Below are 24,171 nucleotides of genomic sequence, written 5' to 3'. Positions count from 1 at the left end.
AAAACTATCATAACAACACATGTTGTAATAGATAAAATACTGATAGCTAGATTGACAACCACACATTCCAAAACTAATATCGGACTAGTAACAGAATCATGGGGATTGGTCAATTAAGCACATTTATGATTATTATGATTCATGTGATCTCTTGCACACCCTAGCTTACCTGCACATTGTTTCTCTGTCCAATTGGCAGGGACAGGGATATTGTTTTTCTCTGCGTATTCAAATGCCAGTTCACGGCACTTAACTGGAGCAAGGACATGGATCTGGTCAGCTAGCTGTTTCAAGTGTTTGGCAAGCTCCTCCTCCATCTCATCTGTGAATATTCTCTTTACCTCAGCTACTGCACCCCAGGCTACTGGTTTTACTTTCCCTTTCTCTTTTTTCTTTATGAATCTTTTGAGGGTTGTCTTATCAATATTTCTATCCCTTCCAGCTTTTCTTAAGGATTTCTTTCCTTGCATGACCTCAGCGGCTGCACTCTCCATCTCTGGGAGGGGTGTTTGGCCCCAGGTTGTCTTCCTGGTGTATAGTTTCTTGACATGATGGCTTTTCTACAATGTTTATGACATTAAAAATAAAACATATATAATGTAATATAACACTAAAATATGTTTAAGACTAAACTTAACTTGTGCTTCATGGTGGGGTAAAGTGAGACACTGTCTCACTTTACCCCACAGCATTTGTCACACTTTACCCCGAAGCCACCGTTTTAGAAAAACAACTTCTCTTAGCAATTCAGGCTAATCTTCAGCTAGCATCGATCACATGGTTTTATATGTTGGAAGTTCACCAACATGTATGATATAAGTTTTTCTACCTGAATCAATTTGTTTTGACACAACAGTTGATTAAGTTCAAAGCAAGAAAATGTACTTTTACATGCAAAAAACACATTTTTGTGAAAAAACATACTTTCCACAGCATCAGCACCAACTTCTCTTTCATGGCAAGGGGGGAATGGGAGGGGCTTGAAAACATAATGGTCATATGACCACAAATGTGTACCGTTGCCTAGATACAGGGGGTTTCTCACATTACCCGATGTCCCACATTACCCCGCTCTCCCCTATGTATTTATCAGTCATGGAAAAAAAACTAAATGTAATTAATAGACCACCAGCTCACCTTTGCACACATTTAAAAAATTCGTGTTCAGTGTTTGTGTCTCTTCAAATATTCCCACTGACCCCATGATGCTGAGATCATGTCTCTATGGGCCCAGATCATCTGATGGGGGACTCCATGTTTTGATTTTGCCTGTGTGTTTGTGTGTGTGTATTGCCCAGTCCCAACCATGTCCCAACTGATACTACAAACATTGTGACCTCAAGTGTTCACAGACCAATCAGACAAAGACATTTTCACATCTTTTAAATAATTTAGTTGTAATGCTGACCATAATTTTGGCTCCAAAGGGCCCACCCGAGCCTCCAGGTGGCTCGAAATTAAGTCCTCCACAAATCTGGAATATGTCAGGATAATGGCCGCCTCTCCATCCACATCCACCGACTCAAACACTTCACCCATCCCTCCATTGGTACATAGTGGTGAGGAGGTAATGAGGGAATTTTCATTTTGGGGTGAACTATCCCTTTAAGGCATAGCGACGAGGGCCCTTTAAGACGTTTACCCGGAAGTCAGAGCGTCTCTGGTCAGAGCACGTTCAGTCAACTTGCGCCGTGACGTGACGTGAACTTCAGTCCTGTCACAAGAGGAGCTGCTTCTTCCTCAGCTTTTACACCAACACACAGTTTGTGCGCAGGCGCGAGAGGACGGCGTAATAAGAGGGGAATCAAATAAAAGGACATGAGTGTCAGTGGCGCTGTGTCACAACCAGGAGCTGCTGGAAACACACTCTGAACTACTGTCAGTGAACCATGGAGACATCCCGCAGAGCCAGGGGCCAGGAGGGACGCTTCATCTCCGGAGTGGTGGAAGGTGAGCAAGCCTGGGACCAGGGGCCCCGAACTGGACCCCATGACCCCCCTGCTGCAGCCATGTAAACAGACTGTTCTCTCCACCTCCACACGGTGTAAATGCAGCCTGGCTGTCGCTCGTGATCACCTGTAACACATCATCTTGTGGGACATAACTTTACCTTTGCTTGATGCAGGTTTTTATGGTCGACCGTGGACTATGGAGCAAAGAACAGAGCTCTTTAAAAGGTGTGTGTGAGTATAACTGCACAGGTGGAGCCTGAAAGTGTCTTGTTGTCATTTGTTGGTGTTCACTTTGATTTGTGTTGACTTGTCAAACAGGATGAAGAAATATTAGAAAAGATTATTTTGAATTCCTTTGCTCACTGTGATCAGATCCTCCCCTCACCATCACTTCTGTTCACATGTTAACTGACACACTGTGTGGTGGGGCTTCACAGGGAGCAGAGGTGGGGTCTGAACACGTACCTGTACGCCCCCAAGGACGACTACAAACACAGGATGTACTGGAGAGACATGTACTCTGCGGCGGAGGCCGGTGGGTTTATTCCCTCACATGTTCACACTGAAATCATTATTTCATTCTTCTTATTGTTTGTGCTCTAAGACGCTTTCCTATCCATCCAGCCAACTTCAATTATTTAAAAAAAAACGTCATTCTTCTTACTTAGTTTATTATCCTATCAAAAGCCTTTGTTCCAACCACACACTATGGACTCTGTGGCCAGGATCCACCGTCCAGTTGATAATAACAGTGATATTAATAATAATAATCAGGGATAAATGTAGCTTTTATCCCTTTTCTTAACACAGTTACACATTGTTTCTTAATAAGAAATATTGAGTGAGAAATAAATGAAAATGTAAATTTAACAAAAATGTCCAAGATAGTGAAATTATTCCTGGATCTGTCTCCTGATCTGGATTTGCACCAAATTTGAATGCCTCCATCCTTAGCTTCGGTTTTATCGGTTTAATTTTCTTTTTTGTGTAATCTTGCTAACAAAAAAAATAACAAAATATGCAAACCAACAAACCAACAAACAGACAGGGAGTGAAACATGTCCTCCTTGGTAGAGGTAAAAACAGCCAACAACATATAGGAGTGTTCACATTTTATATCCTCAGTATCTGCTCAGAGACGATGTTTTAATAGCTGTCACCATTGGTTGATTAGATGTTATCAGTACTGTTACAGACTGAAGGGCAGTGAAGATGACCTATAAAACTATCATGTCTCTGAAGACTCTTAAGTTCAAACGCTATCAGCGGACTTTGGGCAAATCAAAAACAAATCGTACTATGCACATTGAAGGGCAGGGACGTCCCAGAACAGTGGCAAACTGCCAAATAAAACTTTTGTAATCACTGAAAAGAACTACATTTTGACTAAAGTGGTCTGAAGGCTGAATTAAAGTCAATCTAGAGTCGGAGTACACAGAGAAATATGTGTATAATAATATAATATTCAAAAAAATATAATTATCACTGTAGAGCGTGGTCTTTCAGGACATATTGGTTTGATGTTCAGATTTTGTAATAGTTCCATTCAAAACCATTCACGCGCACTGAAACATCCCCTGCCTGGGTTTCGATTCTCTGCTTATGCTCACACTGTGCGCTCGTGCTCAGATATTTTGTTGCCCAGACATTTTTCCTGCTTGAGCTCTTCTCCTCGGGCTCACGCTGCTCCTGTGCACATCTGAAACATCTGCTCGGGGATTTCTCCTCTGCTCTTGGATTTTTTTTCTTATGCTCTTGGATTTTTCTTGGACTCTGTGAAAATTCACCAACCAATAGAATGCCAGGTTTTGACAAATGAACTTGCCCCACCCTTATTGTCATTATGGAAGTGAATGAACCTGATTAACGTGACCCCCTGTACGGGACCTTCTAAGATTTCTTATGGCCTACAGAGGACCATGTGAGCGGGGAGCCATTTACTGCTCATTAATCCAAACACTTGAACTTGTTCATCTTAACTTCCTCATCAACATGTTTTGTTCTTTTCCCCAGAACAACTCGTGGCCTTGATTTCAGCAGCGAAGCAGCACGACGTCGATTTCATCTACGCAATCTCTCCAGGTCTGGATATTACTTTTTCCAGCCCCAAAGAGGTCGCTTTCCTGAAGAGGAAATTAGATCAGGTACGACTTTGTATGCGGAGAGACGAAGGGTGGAGCACGAGAGATAATTTAATCTCAGCTGTTTTATGGCTCTCTGAGGGTTTGTTTCAACACCACATTACTTTGTATGAAACAGGCAGCAGTAAAATAGAAACATCTTGTGTGCAGCAAGTAGGTCAACAGGCATGTGATGGCCTTGACACCGCTGCAGGTAATGGGTTTAATTCCCAGTGGAAGGACCCTTTTGAGAAAACTTTGTACACAAGCAAAGAAACAAATCCAGCACGTGAAGCTAATATTTAGACTCTAGCTGATCCTGTTTGTTCAAGCGTTTAATTCAATTATTGAGGATCATCGAGTATTTTTTTTGGTATTTCGGCAGGTGAAGGGGTTTGGCTGCAGGTCCTTCTCTTTGCTGTTTGACGACATTGAAGCCGAGATGTGTCCGGCCGATAAAGAGGCGTTCAGCTCCTTCGCCCACGCTCAGGTGGCCGTCACTAATGAGGTGTACCAGCACCTGGGGGAACCCGACACCTTCCTCTTCTGTCCGACAGGTCAGAGAGTGGAGCTGCATAAAAAACGACACTGAAGGGAACATGGATACATTCCATTCATAGTTTAAAAACAACCAGAAAGTTAAAACATTTTCTCAACTAAAATATCACTCACCTAACTCTGCTCATGCCCAACAGTCTTGTTGCATTCAATCAAGCTGCACCACATTTAACACACTCATAGATATCGGTTCCCTAAATGAATACAATTTATGAATTATTCCTTGGTGAAAATATTGATAAAGAGCTCTATCTTTCTGTCTTTTTTAAATATCCTTCTGTTTAGATTCCACATTTTAGTGGGGGGTCACATCAATACTTTCTTTTCTTTTATACATTGTCCTTGTCCTTGCTTTTATGCGTAAAATAGCTGTTGGAAAAATAATTAAGAAAAGCTATGCATATATCCATATCCACCCATGCACAGTTCCTTTATTCAATATTCTGTTGTGTTTCCCCAGATTACTGTGCAAGATTCTGCAAGCCCAACGTGTCCCAGTCGTCTTACCTGCACACTGTGGGAGAGAAGCTGCTGCCTGGTGTGGACATACTGTGGACTGGTAAGCTCAGACTGAAGGTGCAATCACTGTTATAGTTTAAAAAATATATATATATTTAATTAGCAGACTTTTGTTTATGCCCCTTCTTTTTATTATTTAGGTCCTAAAGTGGTGTCTCACAAAATCTCAGTTGAGTCCATAGAAGAGGTGTCTTCTGTCCTGAAGAGGGCGCCAGTCATCTGGGACAACATCCACGCAAACGATTACGATCCCCAAAGACTTTTCCTTGGGCCCTTTAAGGTAAATACATGCCTGTCAACACTGGCATCAGTAAAAGATGGTCTTATAAGAATGTTTCCCGGTCCAGCCCCTGGATCAGTTTCCTAACACATTCATTAAATATTGTCCTCTGTGAAAAGGACCGACCCACTGAGCTGATTCCCAAACTGAGAGGAGTGCTCACCAATCCTAACTGCGAGTTCTACCCGAACTTTGTGGCTATCCACACTTTGGCGACATGGTGCAAAGCAACTGCTGATGAAGGACCCAGGGATGTGGAAATGGGTCAGTGTGAAAGTTTGACATAAAGTACAAACCTAAAAAACAAGCCTGTGCAGTGTCTCACTGTCCCTGATCTTCATCAGCAGACGATGAGGAGCAGGACCCCTGCTACAGCCCCCACAAAGCCCTGACCCTGGCCCTCACTGACTGGCTGCAGGAGTTCCTGAGCACGGATCAACCTGGAGGTAGAGTCTCATGACAGAACACGTCTCAGTAAACTCAGTCTAAATTCCACAGATACCTTCTCTCTCTAAGCAGGACCCAAGGTCAGGTAAAAGATAAAGGGCCAACCAACAGTACAGTGTCTACTCTTATGGACTTTCATATTTACATATATGTGCCAGACAAAGAGGCACCAACTTTAACTCTTTTATGTATTTTACCAGTGGCAAGACATCAAGACACAATGTGATTTAGGAATGCACATTTAGACTTTCTAAAGGATGCGAACACCTACATAGATATTAACATGGAGAGTGACAGCAATTCCAGCCATTAATGGATAAGCGGTTATAATGGGTGACACAAGTAGAGGAAGATATACGGGGATGTTGTGGGAGACATCTTCAGACTTGGGGGGGGGGGGGGGGGGGGGGGGGACAGTTGCTCATGTTACTATGTTAGAGTTGTATATTCTTCCCCCTTCCCCTTGATGCATCAAGTCTACATTAACATCTTCTGAATAAGACATCAGCTGCTGCCTGAGTTCTCCTTTCACCAGCTTCCAGAAAACTTCCCTAACATTGATTATATCACAAAATAGATGGAGCCATGTAAGAATAAGACAAGAGTGTTTTGGTTCCCTCCACATGCTTCCTGGCCCGCTTTGTCCTCCAGCTCATCTGAAGAAGGACTCAACCGATGAGGAGCCCATGCAGACAGACAAGGGAGACAGCTCCTACGTTCCTGGACCTGGAGAGAACCCGCTGTACACAGCAGAACCTCTGACCCTGGACGACCTGAAGCTGCTGTCAGACCTCTTCTACCTGCCGTACGAGCACGGGAGCACAGCCAGGGCCATGCTCCAGCAGCTGGACTGGCTCACGAACAACAGCCGCGCTGCAACTGCAGAGACAGACCAGGTAATGCTTTGTGTATCTGCAGTATTTTTTTTAATGCAAATGATGGGTTGCACATGCTTTTTCACACAACTCCCGGTGTTTTCCAGACAGCGGAGTGGTGCTCACGAGCGCAGCAGTTTGATGACATGTGTGAAGCGGTGGTGCAGATGTTTAACCGCCTGTCAAACGCCCCCAACCGCAGAATTCTGTACGACCTCTACAACTACATCTGTGACATTAAGAGTGGAGTTGGCCTGGCCCGAGCCTATGTGAAAACACTGGGTGAGAAAATGGAAGTCTTCTAATGATGGTCAAGCTACACAGGCTGGTGGATACGGAATGAAAACCCCAACAAGTGTTGATTTGATCAGTGATCTAAAGCCATTTTCAGAGCAGGCAGGAAGGAGAACATAACGGACCAATTCCGCAGCTGAAATCAAATGTTTTTATCTACAGCACATCAATACCAGCGTTGATTCTTATCAGCCAAAAAGTTTTCAGTGTCCTCTACATGTGTGGCTCCACTTTTTTATAGTTTTTTTTTTAGTTCTGCATGTTCCTCTTGCATTCTCACATGGGCTCAGACATTTTGCGACATTTTACTTGAGAGATTGGGAGAAAAAACTCGGCAGAATTTTCTTTTCAACTGAATCGGACGTGTTATCGCGTACACACATATGTCCGACTCAGGACATGTGTGTATGCAGTTTCAGGAGAATCTTCCGAGTTCAGCGTAAGCCTGAAAGAAGTTTTGCAGAAATCTGTAAATGACATGCCCAATCCTGTATTAAAGCCTGTGAGTTTTAGCATTAGCCTCTGTCTAAATCTGCCCCGTTTATTCGGTATCCAACTTGTTTATATCAGATTTATGAAATGTGTTGCCACTCGTCAATTCCTATGAAAACCGATGTCTAAAGCAAGAAGCATTTCTTTCATCAGTATTCCCTCAATGCACATGTCACATTATGGCAGGCAGAAAACTGTACTCAGGCAAGAATGTTTAAGATTAAAACGACAGGACAGAAAGGTTAGCAAAAAACGTGGACTGAAGATGGTGGCTACTGGTCATTGACTTCCAAATGTGATTATACCAATATGAAAAGCGTTACATTGTTTCTGTCTTCCATAGGAGGACGGGGGCAACCCTCCGTCCAGCTTCTGAATGAAGAACCTGAACCCTGGGACTTCAGAGGAGGACTCTCCGGAGAGTTCCAGGTAATCAAACCGAGTCAAAACAGATAAATTCATTATTCACACTAAATATGCCATTTTCCCATTAAATAAACCATGATAATTGTGAATAATGGGTCAATACAACTAGTAAATATAGTTATTGTTATCTAAGATTTCTGAATGTTTGTCTTAATAAATATGAACATACTGTACACTTGCACTCACAGAGAATGCTGCCCGGACACGGTAACAGGGACCTGTTCAGACATCCTCCCATGACAGCAGTATACTGCATACGACCATACTGCCCTGAGGACAAGGTAAAGAAGGCAGATCCTCAGACGTCCTGATTAATTTTGGTTTAAATTACGCAGTTATGTTGCATAGTTTTGTTTCCTGTCTTAGGTGGCGGTGCAGATGATTTTCAGAGAGATGCAGAAAGCAGGAGAGGGCAAAGTTCCCCTGATGACACAGCCACCACTTATCTGTGATAGGTTAGAAATAATCAATTACTCTAATCGATGACTCTATCCTGAGAATTGATGTATTAATACCATCTTAACCTCTGCACTGCCTCATTGCAGCTTGTCAACAGGTGACATCTCCCCTTCCCCTCAGTGTGCTCTCGTCCTGGAGGATGAGATCGGGATGTGCGGTTACGCACTGGCACTCACTGATGCCAAATCAGCTGCAGCCAAGATTCAGGTGAGCTAATGTGCAAGAATCATTTTCCAGAACATGAGCCAACGGAAAAAATTCAATCTTATTTCATTGTATGTTATCTCCCCCCTCTAGAGGGCAACAAGTGACTCAGTGTTTGAGGAATTCCCATCCTTGATCACTGTGCAAATGCTGCCTCGGGTCACTGACCCCTCTCCAGCCAAGCGAATGATTGGTCAGCTATTGTCCTCCATCAGGAGCACTGGTAGGTCCAGGCCGTGCACAATGCCTGTGATTATTCTGAGATGAGCCTCATCTATAAATTGTATAGGCTGCATAACAGTTGTACACATGCCAACTGTAGATGTTATATATACAGACAATATTTCCTTTTTTAATTGACAATCAATATAATATGAGTTTACCCTTCATTTGTAGATGTGTTGATCCAGTCAAAGAAAGTAATAACTATAATACTGATCCAGTGTAAAGCTGAAGCTTCTGTTATTTTTGCACATCTTAAATACAATCCATGCGACTCGTTTTTGGATAGAACTTTTTTTTTGTGCGTTTCATCCAAAAAAGATAAAATCTCAAACACCATCTTGTTTTCCCTCTCAGGTTCCAGAGGAGCGTTCTGTGAGTCGAGGCACAGCGATCAGAGGAAGCTGGACTTCTACACTGAACTTGGATCCTTCAAACCCATTAAAGTGGCCGGTCTTCCTCAAGACATCCTCGCCATGGCAACAAACCTGTGAACAAAGCTGCTCACCGCTATTTTACTCAGGTTTGAATTGTTGAGATCAAACTGTTCTGTGAATAATCACTGAGTTAAATTTGTCTTACAAACTCTTTTATGATTAAACGTGGAATGCAAAATGAATGATTTTTGTAGCCATGAAAATTGCAAAAAGTATAGTGATTGTGTTTTAGAGAAAATGTTTGTAACTGAAAATAATAAACATTTTAATCATATGTTGTGTTTACATTTTCATTCTTGAACAGCGGAAACTTTGTATAGTGATCTGTTCTTATCAGGTAAAATTATCATTATTAGTTTTACATTCTCAATTTGTTACACACACGTTTTTGTAATTTTTTTATATTTATTACATAAATATAATTACTTTGTAATTTTTTTATATTTATTACATAAATATAATTACTCCCCCAAGTCTGAATAGTCAGGGTGAAAACATTACACATTATTTACCTAACACATGTTACCTGTTGCTGTTAGAGAGGAGAGACATGAATAACAGACTGTAAAAGTCCCAAAACGCACCACAGGAGAACAGTGAGTTTTAGAGCTGAGCCTTCACATCAATTCACCCGTTTCATGCCTTCTGTCCAAGTCATAAGGTCAAATCACTCTCTCCATTTAAACAATGACAAAGAACATCTGATCTGTTTGGGTTTTAGGACATTAACCCTTTGTTAACTATTAAGTGAGATTAAATGTAACATTTAAAATGTAGATTAGTCTGGCCTTCTATTTTCCAATAGTGTTCATGAATAAATTCAACACAAAACAAAGTTGTGTAGGGAAAGAAGGAAGAAGCAGTTGCTGCAGTTTAGCAGTTCAAAACCCAGACTTAGTTAGAAAAGAGCAGAATAATGTGACAACAGCTTAAAATAATTTTTTCTTTGTGTTATGTGTGAAAAGACCCCAAATGAAAACTAATCAAATTATTTCCAATGAACATGTACAAGATTGAGGTGTCCCTAGCTTTTTGACCCATGTAAGCAGTTGATCACTTTAAACAGTTTGCACTGTAAATCATCAGGCGTCTGTAGGTGGTACACACAAACATAACAAGTCGCTTAAAGAAAAGAAGACATTTTAATACGTATTTTCAGATGATACAAAATGAATATATTAATAGTTTATCTTTGTATATAGTCGCTGGTTTTTCCGTCTACTGGTTTGAAAAGCTGATAATATTCAGTTTATTAAAATGTGAGTGAACAATTGGGCAGGACCTGCCCAGAATAATGTATCATGTTTAACAGCGCAGAGGTTGCTATAATAAAAATGATAATGGCTGTACCCATTAATATATAACTCAATACAAAATTAATAAGAGAAACATCAGTGTCTTAAAAGGTCAAAGTAAAATCCAAAAGCAACAAATCAGCTCAATATTTCAAGTCATTTAAGGACATTCATTTCTATTTGGTTTGGAACATGCGGTTTCACCTCGTTCCCCTGAGTGTAACCACCAGCAGAGTTCAGCTGCAGTCGAGGAGGTCCACATCGACCTGGTGTATATCTATGTCAGAGGTGTCTCATTAAACCAGGAGGTCTAATGCAGGACTCACATGTATGTGTTGAAATATTTAATGGAAATGCTGTGGGTGGGGCCCTCGTTGGCGATCTGCATTGTGGTTTTGTTGCTGCATGTTCATTGTGCTGTGTGGTTGTGGAGCCCTAAACTTTTTATGTGGCAGTGAAGGCACCAGCCAATCATATCCCTTTAATACCGTTTGTATGTTAATGTTAATTCAAAGAGGAGGCAGAGGCCGCTGGTGACCCTGGTGTACGTTCATCTGGTTGTGGATTTTATTCACCACTTACTTCTCATTACTATTGTATTGATAACTAGCATAGCATGTTAGCATGAAAGCTAACTATGTTGTGTGTCTCAAGAATGAAATTGCGATTGTTATTGTTAAAATGCTGTCGACAATATTGGGCACACCCACCATCAAGCATTAACATATGGAATGTGTGCGAGTCCTGCGGAACTCCATGTTGAGACTGTATTCTTTTATAAGGAAGCCAATATCCACCAGTGAAACAAAAAAGATGCTAAACCAAATGAGATTAAAAAGAAGAAAATATAAAACCGTAAGGTGAAATCATGGGTCACTCATTCATTTGGGATATAAACTTGTTATTTTGAGACAGTAAGTCATTATATTGAGAAGGATTCTTGTTCTAATGATTTATATGATTTTTTTCAACTAAGTGGCAGAAATAGGCTTCAATAATTTTGACTTAAGTTAGTTTAAAATCATATTTGGTGGTGACTGGTGTGGGCTGACAGTCACATACAGGTCTGCAGCTGATAAGACTTATTTGTTCTCCCCTTGCTGCGTGGCTCTCTCCTGCACTTCTATCTTCTGTTGCGGCTCTCAGTCATCTTAATATAATTATGAAATATAAAAGTTTGTGTCATAAAGCATTGCACAGTAGAACAGAGATGAGAATGTATACTTAAAACTTAAAACAACAGTGTTGCATATAAATAGTTCAGTTCTTTATCCTCTGAGACATGAAGGACCACTGCAGCGTTTGCCTACAGGAACATGTGCACCTTCAGCCCAATCGCTTTTAAATAAACTCTAGCCCTTCATACTTCACGTCCCCGATCTTTGTCTCGGGCATCAGCACACGACCGTCAAGAGTGAGCGCGATGATGTAGGTGGCGATCCTGCCCGCATCCTCCTCTGACTTTAGGGCCAGAATGATCTGATCGTCCGTGTCTGGAACAAATTTAAAGGAGGAGAAGCCGTGGGTGGGGTTGAGCGGTCCGACGTGCCGTACGCTCATGTAGCTGAAGTCTGCAGGGCAGGAGAGCAGGAGGTTGGTGGCACGCCGCTCGTCTGCGACCTCGTCGTAGTGCTCGTGGCTGGCACGGCGAGGGAGGAAGAACCAGCGCTGGAGACGCTCGCTCCACGATGCGGATTCGTGGATAAGGTAGCCTGCAGAAGTGAGAAGCAATAGAATGAATAGGAGCGGATTGTGTGTAATTGAAAGCTTTTAATTTCTCTCAGCTTTCCAATCTGTTTAAGACAACTTGCTAAAAACTGTAGATAGTGTATTTAAAATAAGATGGGTTCTATATGATGTCATTTTTGTTCACAACCAAGCAGGTTGTCACTGAGATCGACATAGCATTAAATCAACTGGATGATATTTCTTCTCTTAAAGTAGAACAAAACTGCACACTCCAGTCGGTTTACAGTTTTGTCTCACTCTGCATTACATCATGCATTACTTGGAAATTTTAAATGGATAGATAGGATAGATGGGATAGATGGGACTATGAAGTAGAAACAAAAACCATCTGTCAGCACCTGGTGGTTGGATCCCTGCTGCACTCCGCAGGGCATTGTAGTGTGGTACCCAATTCTGATGCTCCACGTCGCCATGGTACCCAACAACTTTCACCCACTCTGGGTTGTTGTTGACAACTACTCCAGTGGTCGTGGTCCACTCTTTCCCCAGGCCACCAACGTACAGGTGCTCGTCCTTCACTGCCAGCCATTCTGCTTTGAACCCTGCACACACAGGAAAGGTAAAAGATCTGTGAGGAGGCATGTGGATCACCTTGAAAATTACTGTCAACATTTTAAAGTTATTTAGTGGCAACTATATTTTTCCCAGTTAAAGAAAGCTTAACTTGCTTGTCGTTCAGTTGTAAGCTGTGTAGCAAATTTATGCTGCTGAAGAGGAGCAACACTCTAGATGTCAACTGGAAACTGACCTTTGGACACTGACCCATCGCCGTCAGTTAATATTACCCAGGGAATAGCCTGGTTTCCCTCGATCCTGTACACCACACCTGTACGGTCATCTACAGTGTACAGATGCCCGTTAAATGCCACAAGCTCTGACAGCTCCATTCCTGCAGCAGGATGTATAATCAAATGAAATTAGATTAATCACACATTGATTTGAACACACAAACATATACCCGGAATATAGGTTATCAATTTACAAGACCATTTACCTCGACCTTTCTCAGCCAGATGACTCTCCAGGGTGACGGTCTCGGCGTCCCACTCCACCTGCAGTCTGTCTGCGCTCTCTGAAACTGTCAGATATCCTCTTTTCATGTAGCTGAACCACGTCTGAGCCTTAGAGCTACGTGATGCTGTGTCCAGGTCTGCGATCACACCTATGCGATACCGGGTGCCTTTCCTTGTCTTCTCGGGTGGACTTAAAGGATAAGTGTCATTGTAAGGCTTTTCCCTTTTCTGACGGCCATCAAGGCTACGGCCAGTTTGTCCGTTAGCGTCCCTGAAGATGTCATCCTGACCCTCTCTGTACAGTTCCAAATTGTGAGCCCTGTTGCGATAGTAACCTCTGGTAGGAGTGTCTCTGTCGCCTACCGTCAGGTGCAGATACAATATGAGCACTAATCCCAGCAGGGTCACCACAGTGATCGCCCGCCATTTTGGGTGAAAGCGTGAGTCAGAGGTGGCAGCTTGTGTCATGGACGCCAAGGCCAGAGGGAGGCCTCGGACGGCAACACCGAAGGAGGTCATGGAAGAGTTGTCTTCATTCTCGACATCAGGCGTAGACTTGGGCTGATGACTATCATGGCCTGGATCCGGAAAAAACAAGGGAGAAAAGATCAGGAAAAAGGCATGATGGAGGATGTGGTTTTAAGAGACAGAGAACTGCATCTCCTTTACTTCATTTTAAAAACAGGTACGTTAGAATAGACTTTGAAGTAATGAAAAACCAACATTTATTGCAGATTTTCAGTGAGGAAACTTAGAACATATTCTAAACAGAGTTGGTGTATTTGGTACAGGAACCGCTCTTCTGGTTCAGGAAGCTGGGGATCATACAGAGCACATAGAGAGGGCAGGATAAAGAGACTTGAGGCCCCTACAGGCAGCGTGTTCACACTCTCCCTGGTTCCATGGCACCTTTTTAAAGAGCCTGCTTTTTATTGGGTGTTCATATACCATAGGTTGTGATGTAAAAAGGCAGAGGCAGCTATTCCATTAGCTAGACACCCCTGACCTTCAAGAATATATGCATTTGGGTTATTAACTGTCTATTTACCTTTCACACTCTCTACCCACTACACTAAACAGTTCCACACAGCTGCTGGGCTCTCCTGGTTTTAATTTTCCTCTTCACCTCAACACTCAGCTCACACAGGGCCACTACCTGCAGGGCTCCTCTGTAAGTTTGTTTGAGGTGCAGGCTCCACTCTCAGGTCAGGAAATGCACACAAAAGAGGAGCCCTGCAGGCAGACACTCCAATTTCTCTCTCTGAAATCCAACTGACATAAATCCAGAGTAGCAACGGACAAGTAAGATCCCTGAAAATAGGCTCTTGTTTATTGTTCTCTCTTCACAACAGGGCTTTGTGGTGATGTTCAAGCAGAACCTCTTAATATGCAAACCGAGTAGGAAGCCGGGTCGTCATAGCTCCACATTATGAGAAATGAACCTTGCTCTATTTGGATGCTAAATTATTTGTCCTACTTATGTGCAAAACTGGTCTGTAGATATTATAACTGCATGTTATTAGTGTAGGGAGAAAATTACCCAACAGTTGCTTCCTCATATTGTGATATCAGAGTCGAGCCCCCGAATGTGAAATAAAGACCACCTCGACTTGTCGTGTACTCCCATAATTCTGCCTTGTACTTAAGTATAAGTTCGACACCTCACATGTCTGTTGGAGTCTTGTGTAATGAATAATTGGTTTCAAGCCTGAATCCAGGAGAAGCAAAGGTCCAAATCTAAAAGTGTGCTGTACGAATTTCACAAACTCACACTAATATACTAACATGTGATCTGTGGTTTGGTTTGTTTAAAGGAAATGTGGTCTGGGTTCACTTGAGTTACAAACAGGCTCTTCAAAATACTTCAGGTTTATGTAATAGGGCTGGGGTGACACGCCATCAGACGCCCTGCCCACTGAAATAAGAGATACATGCTTGTTTTGGGAGACTCTGAACACCAAGGTAACCCTCAACCTTGTGGTGTTGGCATATGTTGAGCTCACCTGTAGTGAACCACAAAATACGGGGTTTTCCGTGTAAAAATTTTTTCAGACAAAACTTAGTTTCACTTGTAAAACATAGTTAACCACATCACAAAACATGACCTCCCTTGTTGTAAATAAAGGTTAAAAAACACTAGCATCCTCCAAAAGTGAACCACTCCCTGAACCAATTACATACGACTGCTTGAGCTTGAAACTTATGGCTGCAACATAACGTGACATGAAGACAGTACTGTAATGAATGCAATCTTAATCTTGAGCAATACCACATTAAGGAAATTACACATTGACGATGGAGCTGAAGCAATATGAGGGGTCTGGGTTTGGCAGGGCACTTATGGTATACCACAGATCATCTTCCCAATTCAGCAAACCCAAAAAATAAATGTCACAACAGCATCATTGACAAAAGGATCAAGACAGAAAAAAAGAGTGCTGTAAAATGTGAGTGGACGCAGACGGTTGTCATTTAGTATAAATGAAGTGGAACACACAATCTGACATCACAACCCCCCACTCTGCCTCTTCATCAGGAAGTTCAGCCTCATCAGCTAACAAGCAAGCTATGTAACACACATGTCAAACACACAATGCCCTTATTGTCACTGTTGAAAGCCTGGCCCATACTACTACTACCCCCCCCCCCCCCCCCCCCTCCCTTGTCTATGTAGCTGACTGTATGAAGACTGTCAGTATTCACCCTTCCTTCGCCTCTTCTCCCCTGAACCCGCTGTGACCATGGTGCCGCTCTCCTCTGATCGCATCGCATAATGAACTCCTCGTTCCTGCGTCTCCGTCCCACATCAATGATCTACAATTCAGCCCCCTCCTCTTATCTCCAGGGTGCGTGCAACTGGAAGTACAACAACAATAAGTCAACACGCTTCTTGTGTATTGACCGCGAGCCCAGGCGAACTCAGAGGATGAACCGATCCCACAACAGGTAGTCGAGTAACTCACCTCAGGCTTTGACCTCAGGCTTTGACCAGTGACGTTCCCCGCCTTGTTTTTTCTTCCGGGCAGAGAGTTTACTAAACAAACTGAACACGCTGTTCCCATCCGGCCCCTTTCTCCTTCTCACGCATCCCATTAAGAACTCCAGGTCCCAGCAGCCCTGCGTCTGTCTCTGTCCCCACACGAAGAACTGGTCTATGTCTCAACCAGTCTCCTCCCTAGTTCTCTCCATTACAGCAGCTCAAGTTTCCCAACGGGATGAGTTACGCTTAAATCGAAGGCCAAGGCAGTAACTTGACCTCATTGCGATATTAGTTAATAATGGCGTCTTTCTTATTCCACGGCTCGTGCCGCTACTCCCAGTGTGTGACCCACAGCCACGGAGGCAGGGACCCAACAAACTTTGACCGGCTGCTTCTTCACAAACACAACAAGTTAAAACCTGAGAACTATTCACCACTTTCCTCTGGTTGAAGTTAAAGCATTCAACACCGACACGCTTGTGATTGAGACCGTTAGCGAGTCATTAACGATAAATACAAACACGCCGGTTAATGTTTCGGGATGTTAGCCGTGTGGCTAACACCAGCTAGCAACTCGAGCCTGCTAGCGTCGCTAACGCGGTTAGCTGAAGTGACCGTGTATCTGGGTCGTCCCTTGGTGTCGTGTGGAGGCTTCGTGCTCTCACCTGGTGGAGAGGCTCCTCCGCTCCGCTCGGCTCCACTGATGGACCGGTGGTGTCGGCGGCTTCTCTCCGCTAGCTCCTCCTGCCTGGAGACTGTGGACTGTATGAGCTGCGTGGAGCCGATCAGCTGATGTCGCTGTGTAAAGATACTGAAAATACAGTGAAAATACACACTGTCAAAAGCTACACCCGATTAGAATGAACCACGGCAGCAGCAGGAGCACGCATCATATATCTCTCACTACGCTCTGACTCATCTAACTGTTTAATAGTCATATTCCATCTGTGCAAATTCAATATATCTTAAGTGCAAACCTGAAACAAACTCTGATCACACTGTATAATATGTATTGCTTGCATTTTACACACACACACACACAATTATAAGATATTTATTACTTTTAATGATGTTTCTATTTAACCATCCATTGCTGAATGCAGCAGATGGTCACACACACACTGAATCTGGTTCTGCTGGAGGCTTCTCCTGTTTATTCTTCCCACAGTCCCCAAGTCTTTGTTCATTGTAGGAAGTGTTGGGTCTCTGTATTAACAACCCAAGGAGCCTTGAGATAGTGCATGGAGAATGTTGAGATTTGTTGTAATACAAATAACATTGAATTTAATTGAACTTGTTGCTGTAACAAAACTTTCCCCAGAATGGCATGTATACAGAATTGTCTTATTTTAGACAATTCTGACAATTAGACAATGGTTACGGTGATGGAAATTATCTCCACTAAGTCTTATCTGTCAAAAACGTTATTAAACATTAGAGTTAAAAATAAAGATAATTAAGCTATGATAAGAGGAAATAGTTCTGTGGCATATTTGGAGACGATATGTAACATGTGACTAGATTATACATTAGAAAAAGAGTGCATCAAATAAATAAAAAACTGGCAACACATAAGTTCACAAATAAAACATTTATTGTGATTATTCTCAATAATCTACAGTGATGATTAACAGAACATTGTATAAACAATGATACAAACGATTAATCAAGATGCTAGATGCCAGGACGTAACAATGTGCACCAGTTATTCAAATTTTTTGATATTAAGATATGTCTGTTTTGACATCAGTATTCTGCTACTTCATTAATGTAAAATAAAAAGTGCAAATATATAGTTTTCTTTATCACATTTAGCCATTTGTGGATGACACATTAAATTTCCCTGCGTAACATATCATCACTGGCGGCTGCAGTAAAAAGCTTCATTCACCTTGTAGGGTTTGTCGTTAAGCTGTGATTGTCCTTTCTGAGGACTTCAAGTCATGGTGCAGATTACCACTGTTTACAAGTCAGCAGGTTTATCAGTTGTATGATTGGCTACATTCACCGTCCTTGAAGTGATTCAGCGTGAGGCACACAATGTCTTTACTATGTGTTAATGTGGTTGGGACACAATGAGCCTATTTAGGACATTTTCTGAGCACATTAACTAGCGCGAACAAAGTTCAGCAAAAACAATTAAACCAGACCTTCAAAAAAATCTGTGCCATATTAGTCTTAATCATTCAAAGTGGATAGATTGTACGTTTACCAAAGTGTGAGATAATGAAATAATGCATATTATCATATATTATTGGTGGGTGGCGGATGTGTGTTCATTCTGAGGTATGTTAATATTAGATGACGGATCGAAGACACCTCAGCTCTTTCCCATCATCTTCAAGAGAAGCTGGAAAGAATAAAGAAATTAAAACACATCTGGTTGTTCTAAGACTATTACAAATCGTTGAAGACTATAATACTTTTATAGTTATATTTGTTGAAAAGTCATTTTCAGGATAATATTCTTCTATCAGAATATTTCGTATTGTTCAAGGTTGTACATGTATACCTTACATTAATAATACAATAAATGATCAGAGGGTGAAAGAGTAGACATTCTGGAAAACATCATTGACATTCATATTGATTTAGAGGTCAAATTATTTGGGTGTGGAGTGCTCGTTTACCTTTGTTAGGTGATACTCCCCATCTACCAGCTGCTCAATGATATCGAAGTGGTCTGTGTTTGGCACATCCTCCATGGTCACCTTCAGTCCTGACGCCTCTAAAGTCTTTACGGCAGAAAGTCAGAGGTCAGGACAGGAAGAAGTGAGGAAATGGTAGATACATACACATATATCAAACGTACCATTAGAAAAATACTAACTTGATGTTTATTTAAACAACAACTCTAACACAATTTGTCACTTTGTTGATCAGCAGGAACCCTTAGCTTCAACTGAGACTTTAATAATTTGTATCAGTAAAAAAAGGAAATAAATCCAACAAAAGGATTTAGGGTTTAAAAATGACAAAGGACTAAATCAGCAGCACTGACTTTGTAATATTCTTCTGATTGCTTGCGAAACTCCGGGGAGTCGTTCTCAGCGACGGCCACAACGATGTGACAACTGGAGGACGAGAGTTTGAGCTGAGGGACCAGCTTGCTGGGGCTGTTCCTGACCGCCACCTCCCTGCACACAGGAGACACCCGGGGGACAGAGGAGTCAGACACTGACTGGCACGACAGACCAGCAGAGGACAAATACAGATACACAGATACACAGATACACAGACAATCAAAACAGTCTAGTTGCACACAATCTTTTCCACATAACTGTCATGGCATTTACGGGTGTGCACACAGGAATTATGGACGGCTGCAGGGTTTCTAAAACTTGTCTGGAGTATGATCAAATTTTTAGATCAGAAAGTTTCCAATAACTTAGCAGGTACATTTCTCAACTAAAATGAGGTGAAAATGTAGTTTCCTGAAAAGATTATACGCTCCATTGTTACTTTTTTCCTTTAATACAAAACGAGTAAAATACTCACATTCCCATTACACTTGCTACTAAGATGTATCTAATAACGAAATTTGTATATATATATATATGGCACCATGTGGTGTCCAGGTTGACAAACTCTGGATTACTAAGTGTAATCTGGTTAAGTAGGAAAGGGCATGATGCGTTTACATGTTGTTAAGGTCTGATTACTGTAAAGCCCTGGTCTATCTGGTCAGTAATCAGATTATACCCTTGGACCAATGTAGCATTGCACAATGTCGCCCTCTAGATGGCTATAAAACAAGTATCAAATCCGATGGAGCAGAAACGCAGCTATAATCTTTTCACACATTCCTCTTCCTAGTCAAAACCTGGTCCCTACATTTCCCACAATGCAACTCGACAGCTGATGGTTCAGTCAGAGAATTTAGATCGTTATGCTAGCAGTGGCTGATCTAGCACACATAAAACCAAAGGAAATGCAGTGTTGAATTTGGTGTAATGTGGACACTAAATACGTTAAAAATGAATATAAAAATGAACAGGTGACCAGCGCTGTTGCACTAGCGGCTGGGACTCATTAACTATTGGTGGCATTGTCAATCACAACAACAGTGTGTTCCCTAAAACTACAGAAAAATAGCACATTCCAAACAGGCAAGTTTAGATCAGGCACTCTGCACTAGTACACGTTATTGCACTAAACGTTGCCATCCACCTACTCTGTCATCTTCAGAGGCTCGTTGACGTAGGTGGACAGGATGGGCAGGAGGTCGTAGATGCCACTGACCAAGAAAGCCCCTGGAAGGTAATTATGAAAACTCTTAAAAACAGTGCATTGATTATGCAACATGTGTCTCAACCTTGTATTTCTGTTAGCTTCCATTTAAATGTGCTGCTAAATATAATAAGGTCAAGCATTGTCTACCGTATGTGTCACTCGTCCCAGTTCACCTGGTCGTACTCACCTCTGATCTGAGGGGTGATGCTGTACTGTGACCAGTCAGTGGAGAGGACCATCGCAGTCAGGTGAGCCCCAGCAGAGTGTCCACACAGGTACAGACCACTGAGAGACAGATCAGATCAGAGATTTCATAAAACACAAACTGCAACACAGAGGACTTATGATGGAAATGGTGACATTTTGGCTCTGTGTGAATGAAAGAAGAATGTATAAAACAAATAGCATAATAACATGATGCATAAAAACAATCTTAATTCAAACTGGGTGATGGTAACAGGGGAAAACAAGCAAAGGTACCTGATGTGAGAGTACTGCTGAATGACAGACACAACACTCTTGCGTACTTGAGACACCATCAGGTCCATGTTACCTAAAAAGGGAAAGTAAGGCCACAGGCAGATAGTTGACATTATCAGTTTATCCTCCTTAAATATTCCGTCTTTCCCTGAGAACAGAAACAAACTTTATCAGAAATGAAAAGATTCTACCTTTGGGGGCGATGTCGTAGCCAACGGCAACCACCACCACACCTTTATCGATGAGTGGAACAGCCATGAATCCTGACTCCTCCTTACTGTGCACAAAACATCAGCATGACAAAGGGTTAGTGTACATCTATGTTACAGTTCAGAGGTGTCTGAAAGTGCAATGCAGTACCTGAGAAACTGCCAGTAGCCGCCATGTATGTAAATAACAAGAGGGACATCTGAAACAGAGGGAATGACGCCTGTTAGTTCTTATGCTTGACATTAACTTCTGAATACTTGAAGACGATGGAGTGAGGTTGCTGTGTCATGACAGACGTTCCTGTCCGTACCCAAAGAGTTGGTTTCGGGTATGTAGACGTCCAGTTTCTCTCCATCTCCCTCCCCGTATGGCACGTTGAGTAAAGTTTGAGCCAGACCACGGGCTCGCTGTGTACCTGAACAGCACGTGGTATCAAAGCACAACATTAACAACATATGTACATATTTGTCTTTTGCTACATTGTCTATACTCCGGAAGCCATCACTTTTTATACTTCTGAGCGTTTTAGATTATTGGAGGAACTGTTGCAAATCATTGTGAGTAACAGTGGATTTAAGAATGATCTTTCCACCAAAGTGACTCAAGTTTTTAGATTTTAACCTCTGCCTAGGTTAAACTTTTTTGTTTATTTGTTGCCAGGATAACAGACAATCTACAAGAGGGATTTTCACCAAACTTGCTGGAGGGATGAAGAAGAACTCTTTATCATGTTTAGTGAGGATGCAGGATAAGTGCCAGATCCTGGATTTTTTTTCCCAATATCTTTTTATGTTTTAAGAAAAATAATCATTCAGGTAATCAGACTTTTTATATTCTATTTGCTTTTATATTTCTACTAGAATGTATTTTATCTTTAGAACTAGACAACGATATGTAGGTTTATTAACTTGACAGAGATGTGTGCTCAACTGAATGTCATTCTAGTTCGTCATTATATTCACCTCAGAATTTGTTTTATCCAGAGACCCTTTTCATTTAGCTGCTTACTGTTAGGTGCTGACTGATAATGAACAGAAACATCCCTGATAAAACTTTGGCTGGGGGGCTTGGTTGTATGTTGCATCAATCAGCTCCCTAATAAAGACTTAAGATACCTTCCAAAACTACTGAATGTATTAAAATGTGTATATACATTTACATCTAGCATGACGATGGTATAACAACTAATGTTTTTATTTGCTAAAGGAAGAGGAAACATATTTTGGCTGTTTACAGTAAGGGTTAGGGTTACAAAAGCTGGCACAGCATGCTCACTAAATTCAACATGAACCCCAATATGTCGCTCTGAGTGGACTATGTTCAGGTGTACGAGCTTGTATTCTGATATTTCTTGAAAAACTAAAACAAAAGATGTTATAGAAATCTTCACAAAATCAATCTGTCATTTGTATAGTTTAAACATCGAAGGCATATCGTCACAGTTCAAATTGTATATAACATAAATATAGCGAATACAAGTAGCCTGGGTTATATGTTTCACAGCCTCCAGTGTCCTAATGGGACGACATATATATACAACAGAGATACACATCCTCACAGGGATACAACATTTGACACGACACCTGTGTTTGCCCCCACACTGCTGTATATATCTCCCGCGGCTTGTTTTCCTGTGTATTTTTGGTGAAGTTAATGTCAAATAGCAGACCGACCTTCCTTCAGCGCCTTGACGTGAGCCTTGACCACGTCGTCCGCAGACATCCTGTGCGACCACCGGCTGGGTGAAAGCTGCCGCACCAGCTCCTGTCACAGTGACACACTACAGTCAGCCGGGCGGCCATGAAAGAGCCGGGTACACCCACCACCGTGAGTCGCTGAAGCGGGCCACAGCGCCTCCTAGTGCTCATCTTTAAACCACTGCTTCTGTGAGGGGATAATCCCTTACTGCTTTAAATGACTTCCTTTATTTAGCTGTCAAAATAGGAATAGTGAAACAAGGGAAGCGTAAGAATGCAAACAGTTATAGAAGCCTGTTGTACACACACTGATCCCAGAAGGGGAGAACGAAGTTATACCACTCAATAGTGTAAAGACTTACATCTTTCGTCATCTCAGTCCAGTGCAGCATTGTTTTATCCCTTGAAGGGGTTTAAATCACCCACAGTGTGCTGTCAGATAAAACCAGCCAACTGTGCTCGGTGCCTGGCGGAGCTGCTGCTACTGGTGGTGGTGGTTTGACTGAAGACCTGGACTTTGCACAGTAAACCTGGAGCACAGTGTACATACTGAGTAGGGCAAGGGACAGAACACTCCACCCACCACCAGCTCTGTCTGTCTGGAGCTGCCCGCTTCATTAAAAACTATTTTACTAAATAAACACAAGTTACTCGTTTGCCCCCTGCCTCGGGAGACGCGCAGGCGCAGTGGCCTGTGTGCGAGTCCCTAAGCGACCAGAGGTTGGTGGGGCGGCCGATGGTAATGATTTCCCCATAGGAAATTTAGGCATCCAGTAGACACAATTATTTGTATGTTTTTTTTATTTCCTTTTGTTTCTTCCTTGTTTATTTCTTCTGGTGTCTGTTGTTTGATTGTCACCTTTGCTGCTGCATCACAGCAAATCTCCCTGTTGAGATCTAATAAAGACTTGTCTCTGATACTGCATTGTGTTGTAAAGACACAGAAAATGGCGGTTAACTTCCCCCACATGCACGGTAATGTTGTGTCTTCATATGTGAGGAGGTTTTGATGTCAGTTTCCGCGCAATGTTCGCATTAACGAGAGCTGCAGCTGTTCGCTTCAAATCACTCAGAGAGCCAAACACACACGCCTGTCCAGTACTCTGTGCTCGGATTGGCCGACGGTGGCCCCATCACGCTGCTATCACACATCTGATTGGTTGTAAAGGCGTGTTACTTTCCCCGCCATGGGTGAAAAGAGACCCGCCCCTTTACTCCCTCTGATTGGC

The 24,171-nt window shown here is 42.2% G+C and overlaps 3 protein-coding genes across 7 annotated transcripts; 1 reads left to right on the top strand and 2 right to left on the bottom strand.

Annotated features, from left to right (window-relative positions):
• The first annotated feature begins 1,684 nt into the window (after nucleotides 1–1,684).
• Nucleotides 1,685–9,559, top strand: ogal (O-GlcNAcase like). 2 transcript variants are annotated; one of them, XM_053419057.1, is made up of 17 exons: nucleotides 1,685–1,950; nucleotides 2,126–2,177; nucleotides 2,390–2,487; nucleotides 3,966–4,096; nucleotides 4,458–4,629; nucleotides 5,091–5,189; nucleotides 5,290–5,429; nucleotides 5,549–5,693; nucleotides 5,777–5,875; nucleotides 6,528–6,772; nucleotides 6,859–7,033; nucleotides 7,881–7,966; nucleotides 8,152–8,244; nucleotides 8,330–8,418; nucleotides 8,509–8,629; nucleotides 8,720–8,849; nucleotides 9,206–9,559. In XM_053419057.1, exons 1-17 carry the CDS (start codon nucleotides 1,890–1,892, stop codon nucleotides 9,340–9,342), a joined length of 2,073 nt encoding a protein of 690 aa, XP_053275032.1. In that variant the 5' UTR covers nucleotides 1,685–1,889; the 3' UTR covers nucleotides 9,343–9,559. The 2 variants fall into 2 exon arrangements, with proteins under 2 accessions (XP_053275032.1, XP_053275031.1); XM_053419056.1 differs by having other exon boundaries at nucleotides 5,774–5,875.
• An 849-nt stretch (nucleotides 9,560–10,408) lies between these two features.
• On the bottom strand, nucleotides 10,409–17,142 carry cant1b (calcium activated nucleotidase 1b). 4 transcript variants are annotated; one of them, XM_053419059.1, is made up of 6 exons: nucleotides 16,306–16,950; nucleotides 16,046–16,198; nucleotides 13,324–13,920; nucleotides 13,078–13,218; nucleotides 12,668–12,871; nucleotides 10,409–12,292 (listed from the first exon to the last, which is right to left on the bottom strand). In XM_053419059.1, exons 2-6 carry the CDS (start codon nucleotides 16,107–16,109, stop codon nucleotides 11,922–11,924), a joined length of 1,377 nt encoding a protein of 458 aa, XP_053275034.1. In that variant the 5' UTR covers nucleotides 16,110–16,198; nucleotides 16,306–16,950; the 3' UTR covers nucleotides 10,409–11,921. The 4 variants fall into 4 exon arrangements, with proteins under 4 accessions (XP_053275034.1, XP_053275036.1, XP_053275033.1 ...); XM_053419061.1 differs by lacking the exons at nucleotides 16,046–16,198; nucleotides 16,306–16,950 and adding an exon at nucleotides 16,988–17,142; XM_053419058.1 differs by lacking the exon at nucleotides 16,046–16,198 and having other exon boundaries at nucleotides 16,245–16,951.
• Nucleotides 17,143–17,894: 752 nt separating this feature from the next.
• Nucleotides 17,895–23,555, bottom strand: afmid (arylformamidase). The gene is made up of 11 exons (XM_053419054.1): nucleotides 23,305–23,555; nucleotides 22,919–23,009; nucleotides 21,556–21,660; nucleotides 21,396–21,444; nucleotides 21,227–21,312; nucleotides 21,036–21,108; nucleotides 20,743–20,840; nucleotides 20,497–20,575; nucleotides 19,324–19,459; nucleotides 18,953–19,057; nucleotides 17,895–18,672 (listed from the first exon to the last, which is right to left on the bottom strand). The coding sequence occupies exons 1-11, from the start codon at nucleotides 23,332–23,334 to the stop codon at nucleotides 18,643–18,645; spliced, it is 882 nt and encodes a 293-aa protein (XP_053275029.1). The 5' UTR covers nucleotides 23,335–23,555; the 3' UTR covers nucleotides 17,895–18,642.
• Nucleotides 23,556–24,171: the final 616 nt, after the last annotated feature.

The sequence above is a fragment of the Pleuronectes platessa genome, chromosome 3 (genome assembly GCF_947347685.1).
Source record: "Pleuronectes platessa chromosome 3, fPlePla1.1, whole genome shotgun sequence".
Classification (NCBI taxonomy): Eukaryota; Metazoa; Chordata; class Actinopteri; order Pleuronectiformes; family Pleuronectidae; genus Pleuronectes; species Pleuronectes platessa.
The sequence above is the reverse complement of the archived record's forward strand: the minus strand, read 5'-3'. Positions and strand labels throughout refer to the sequence as shown.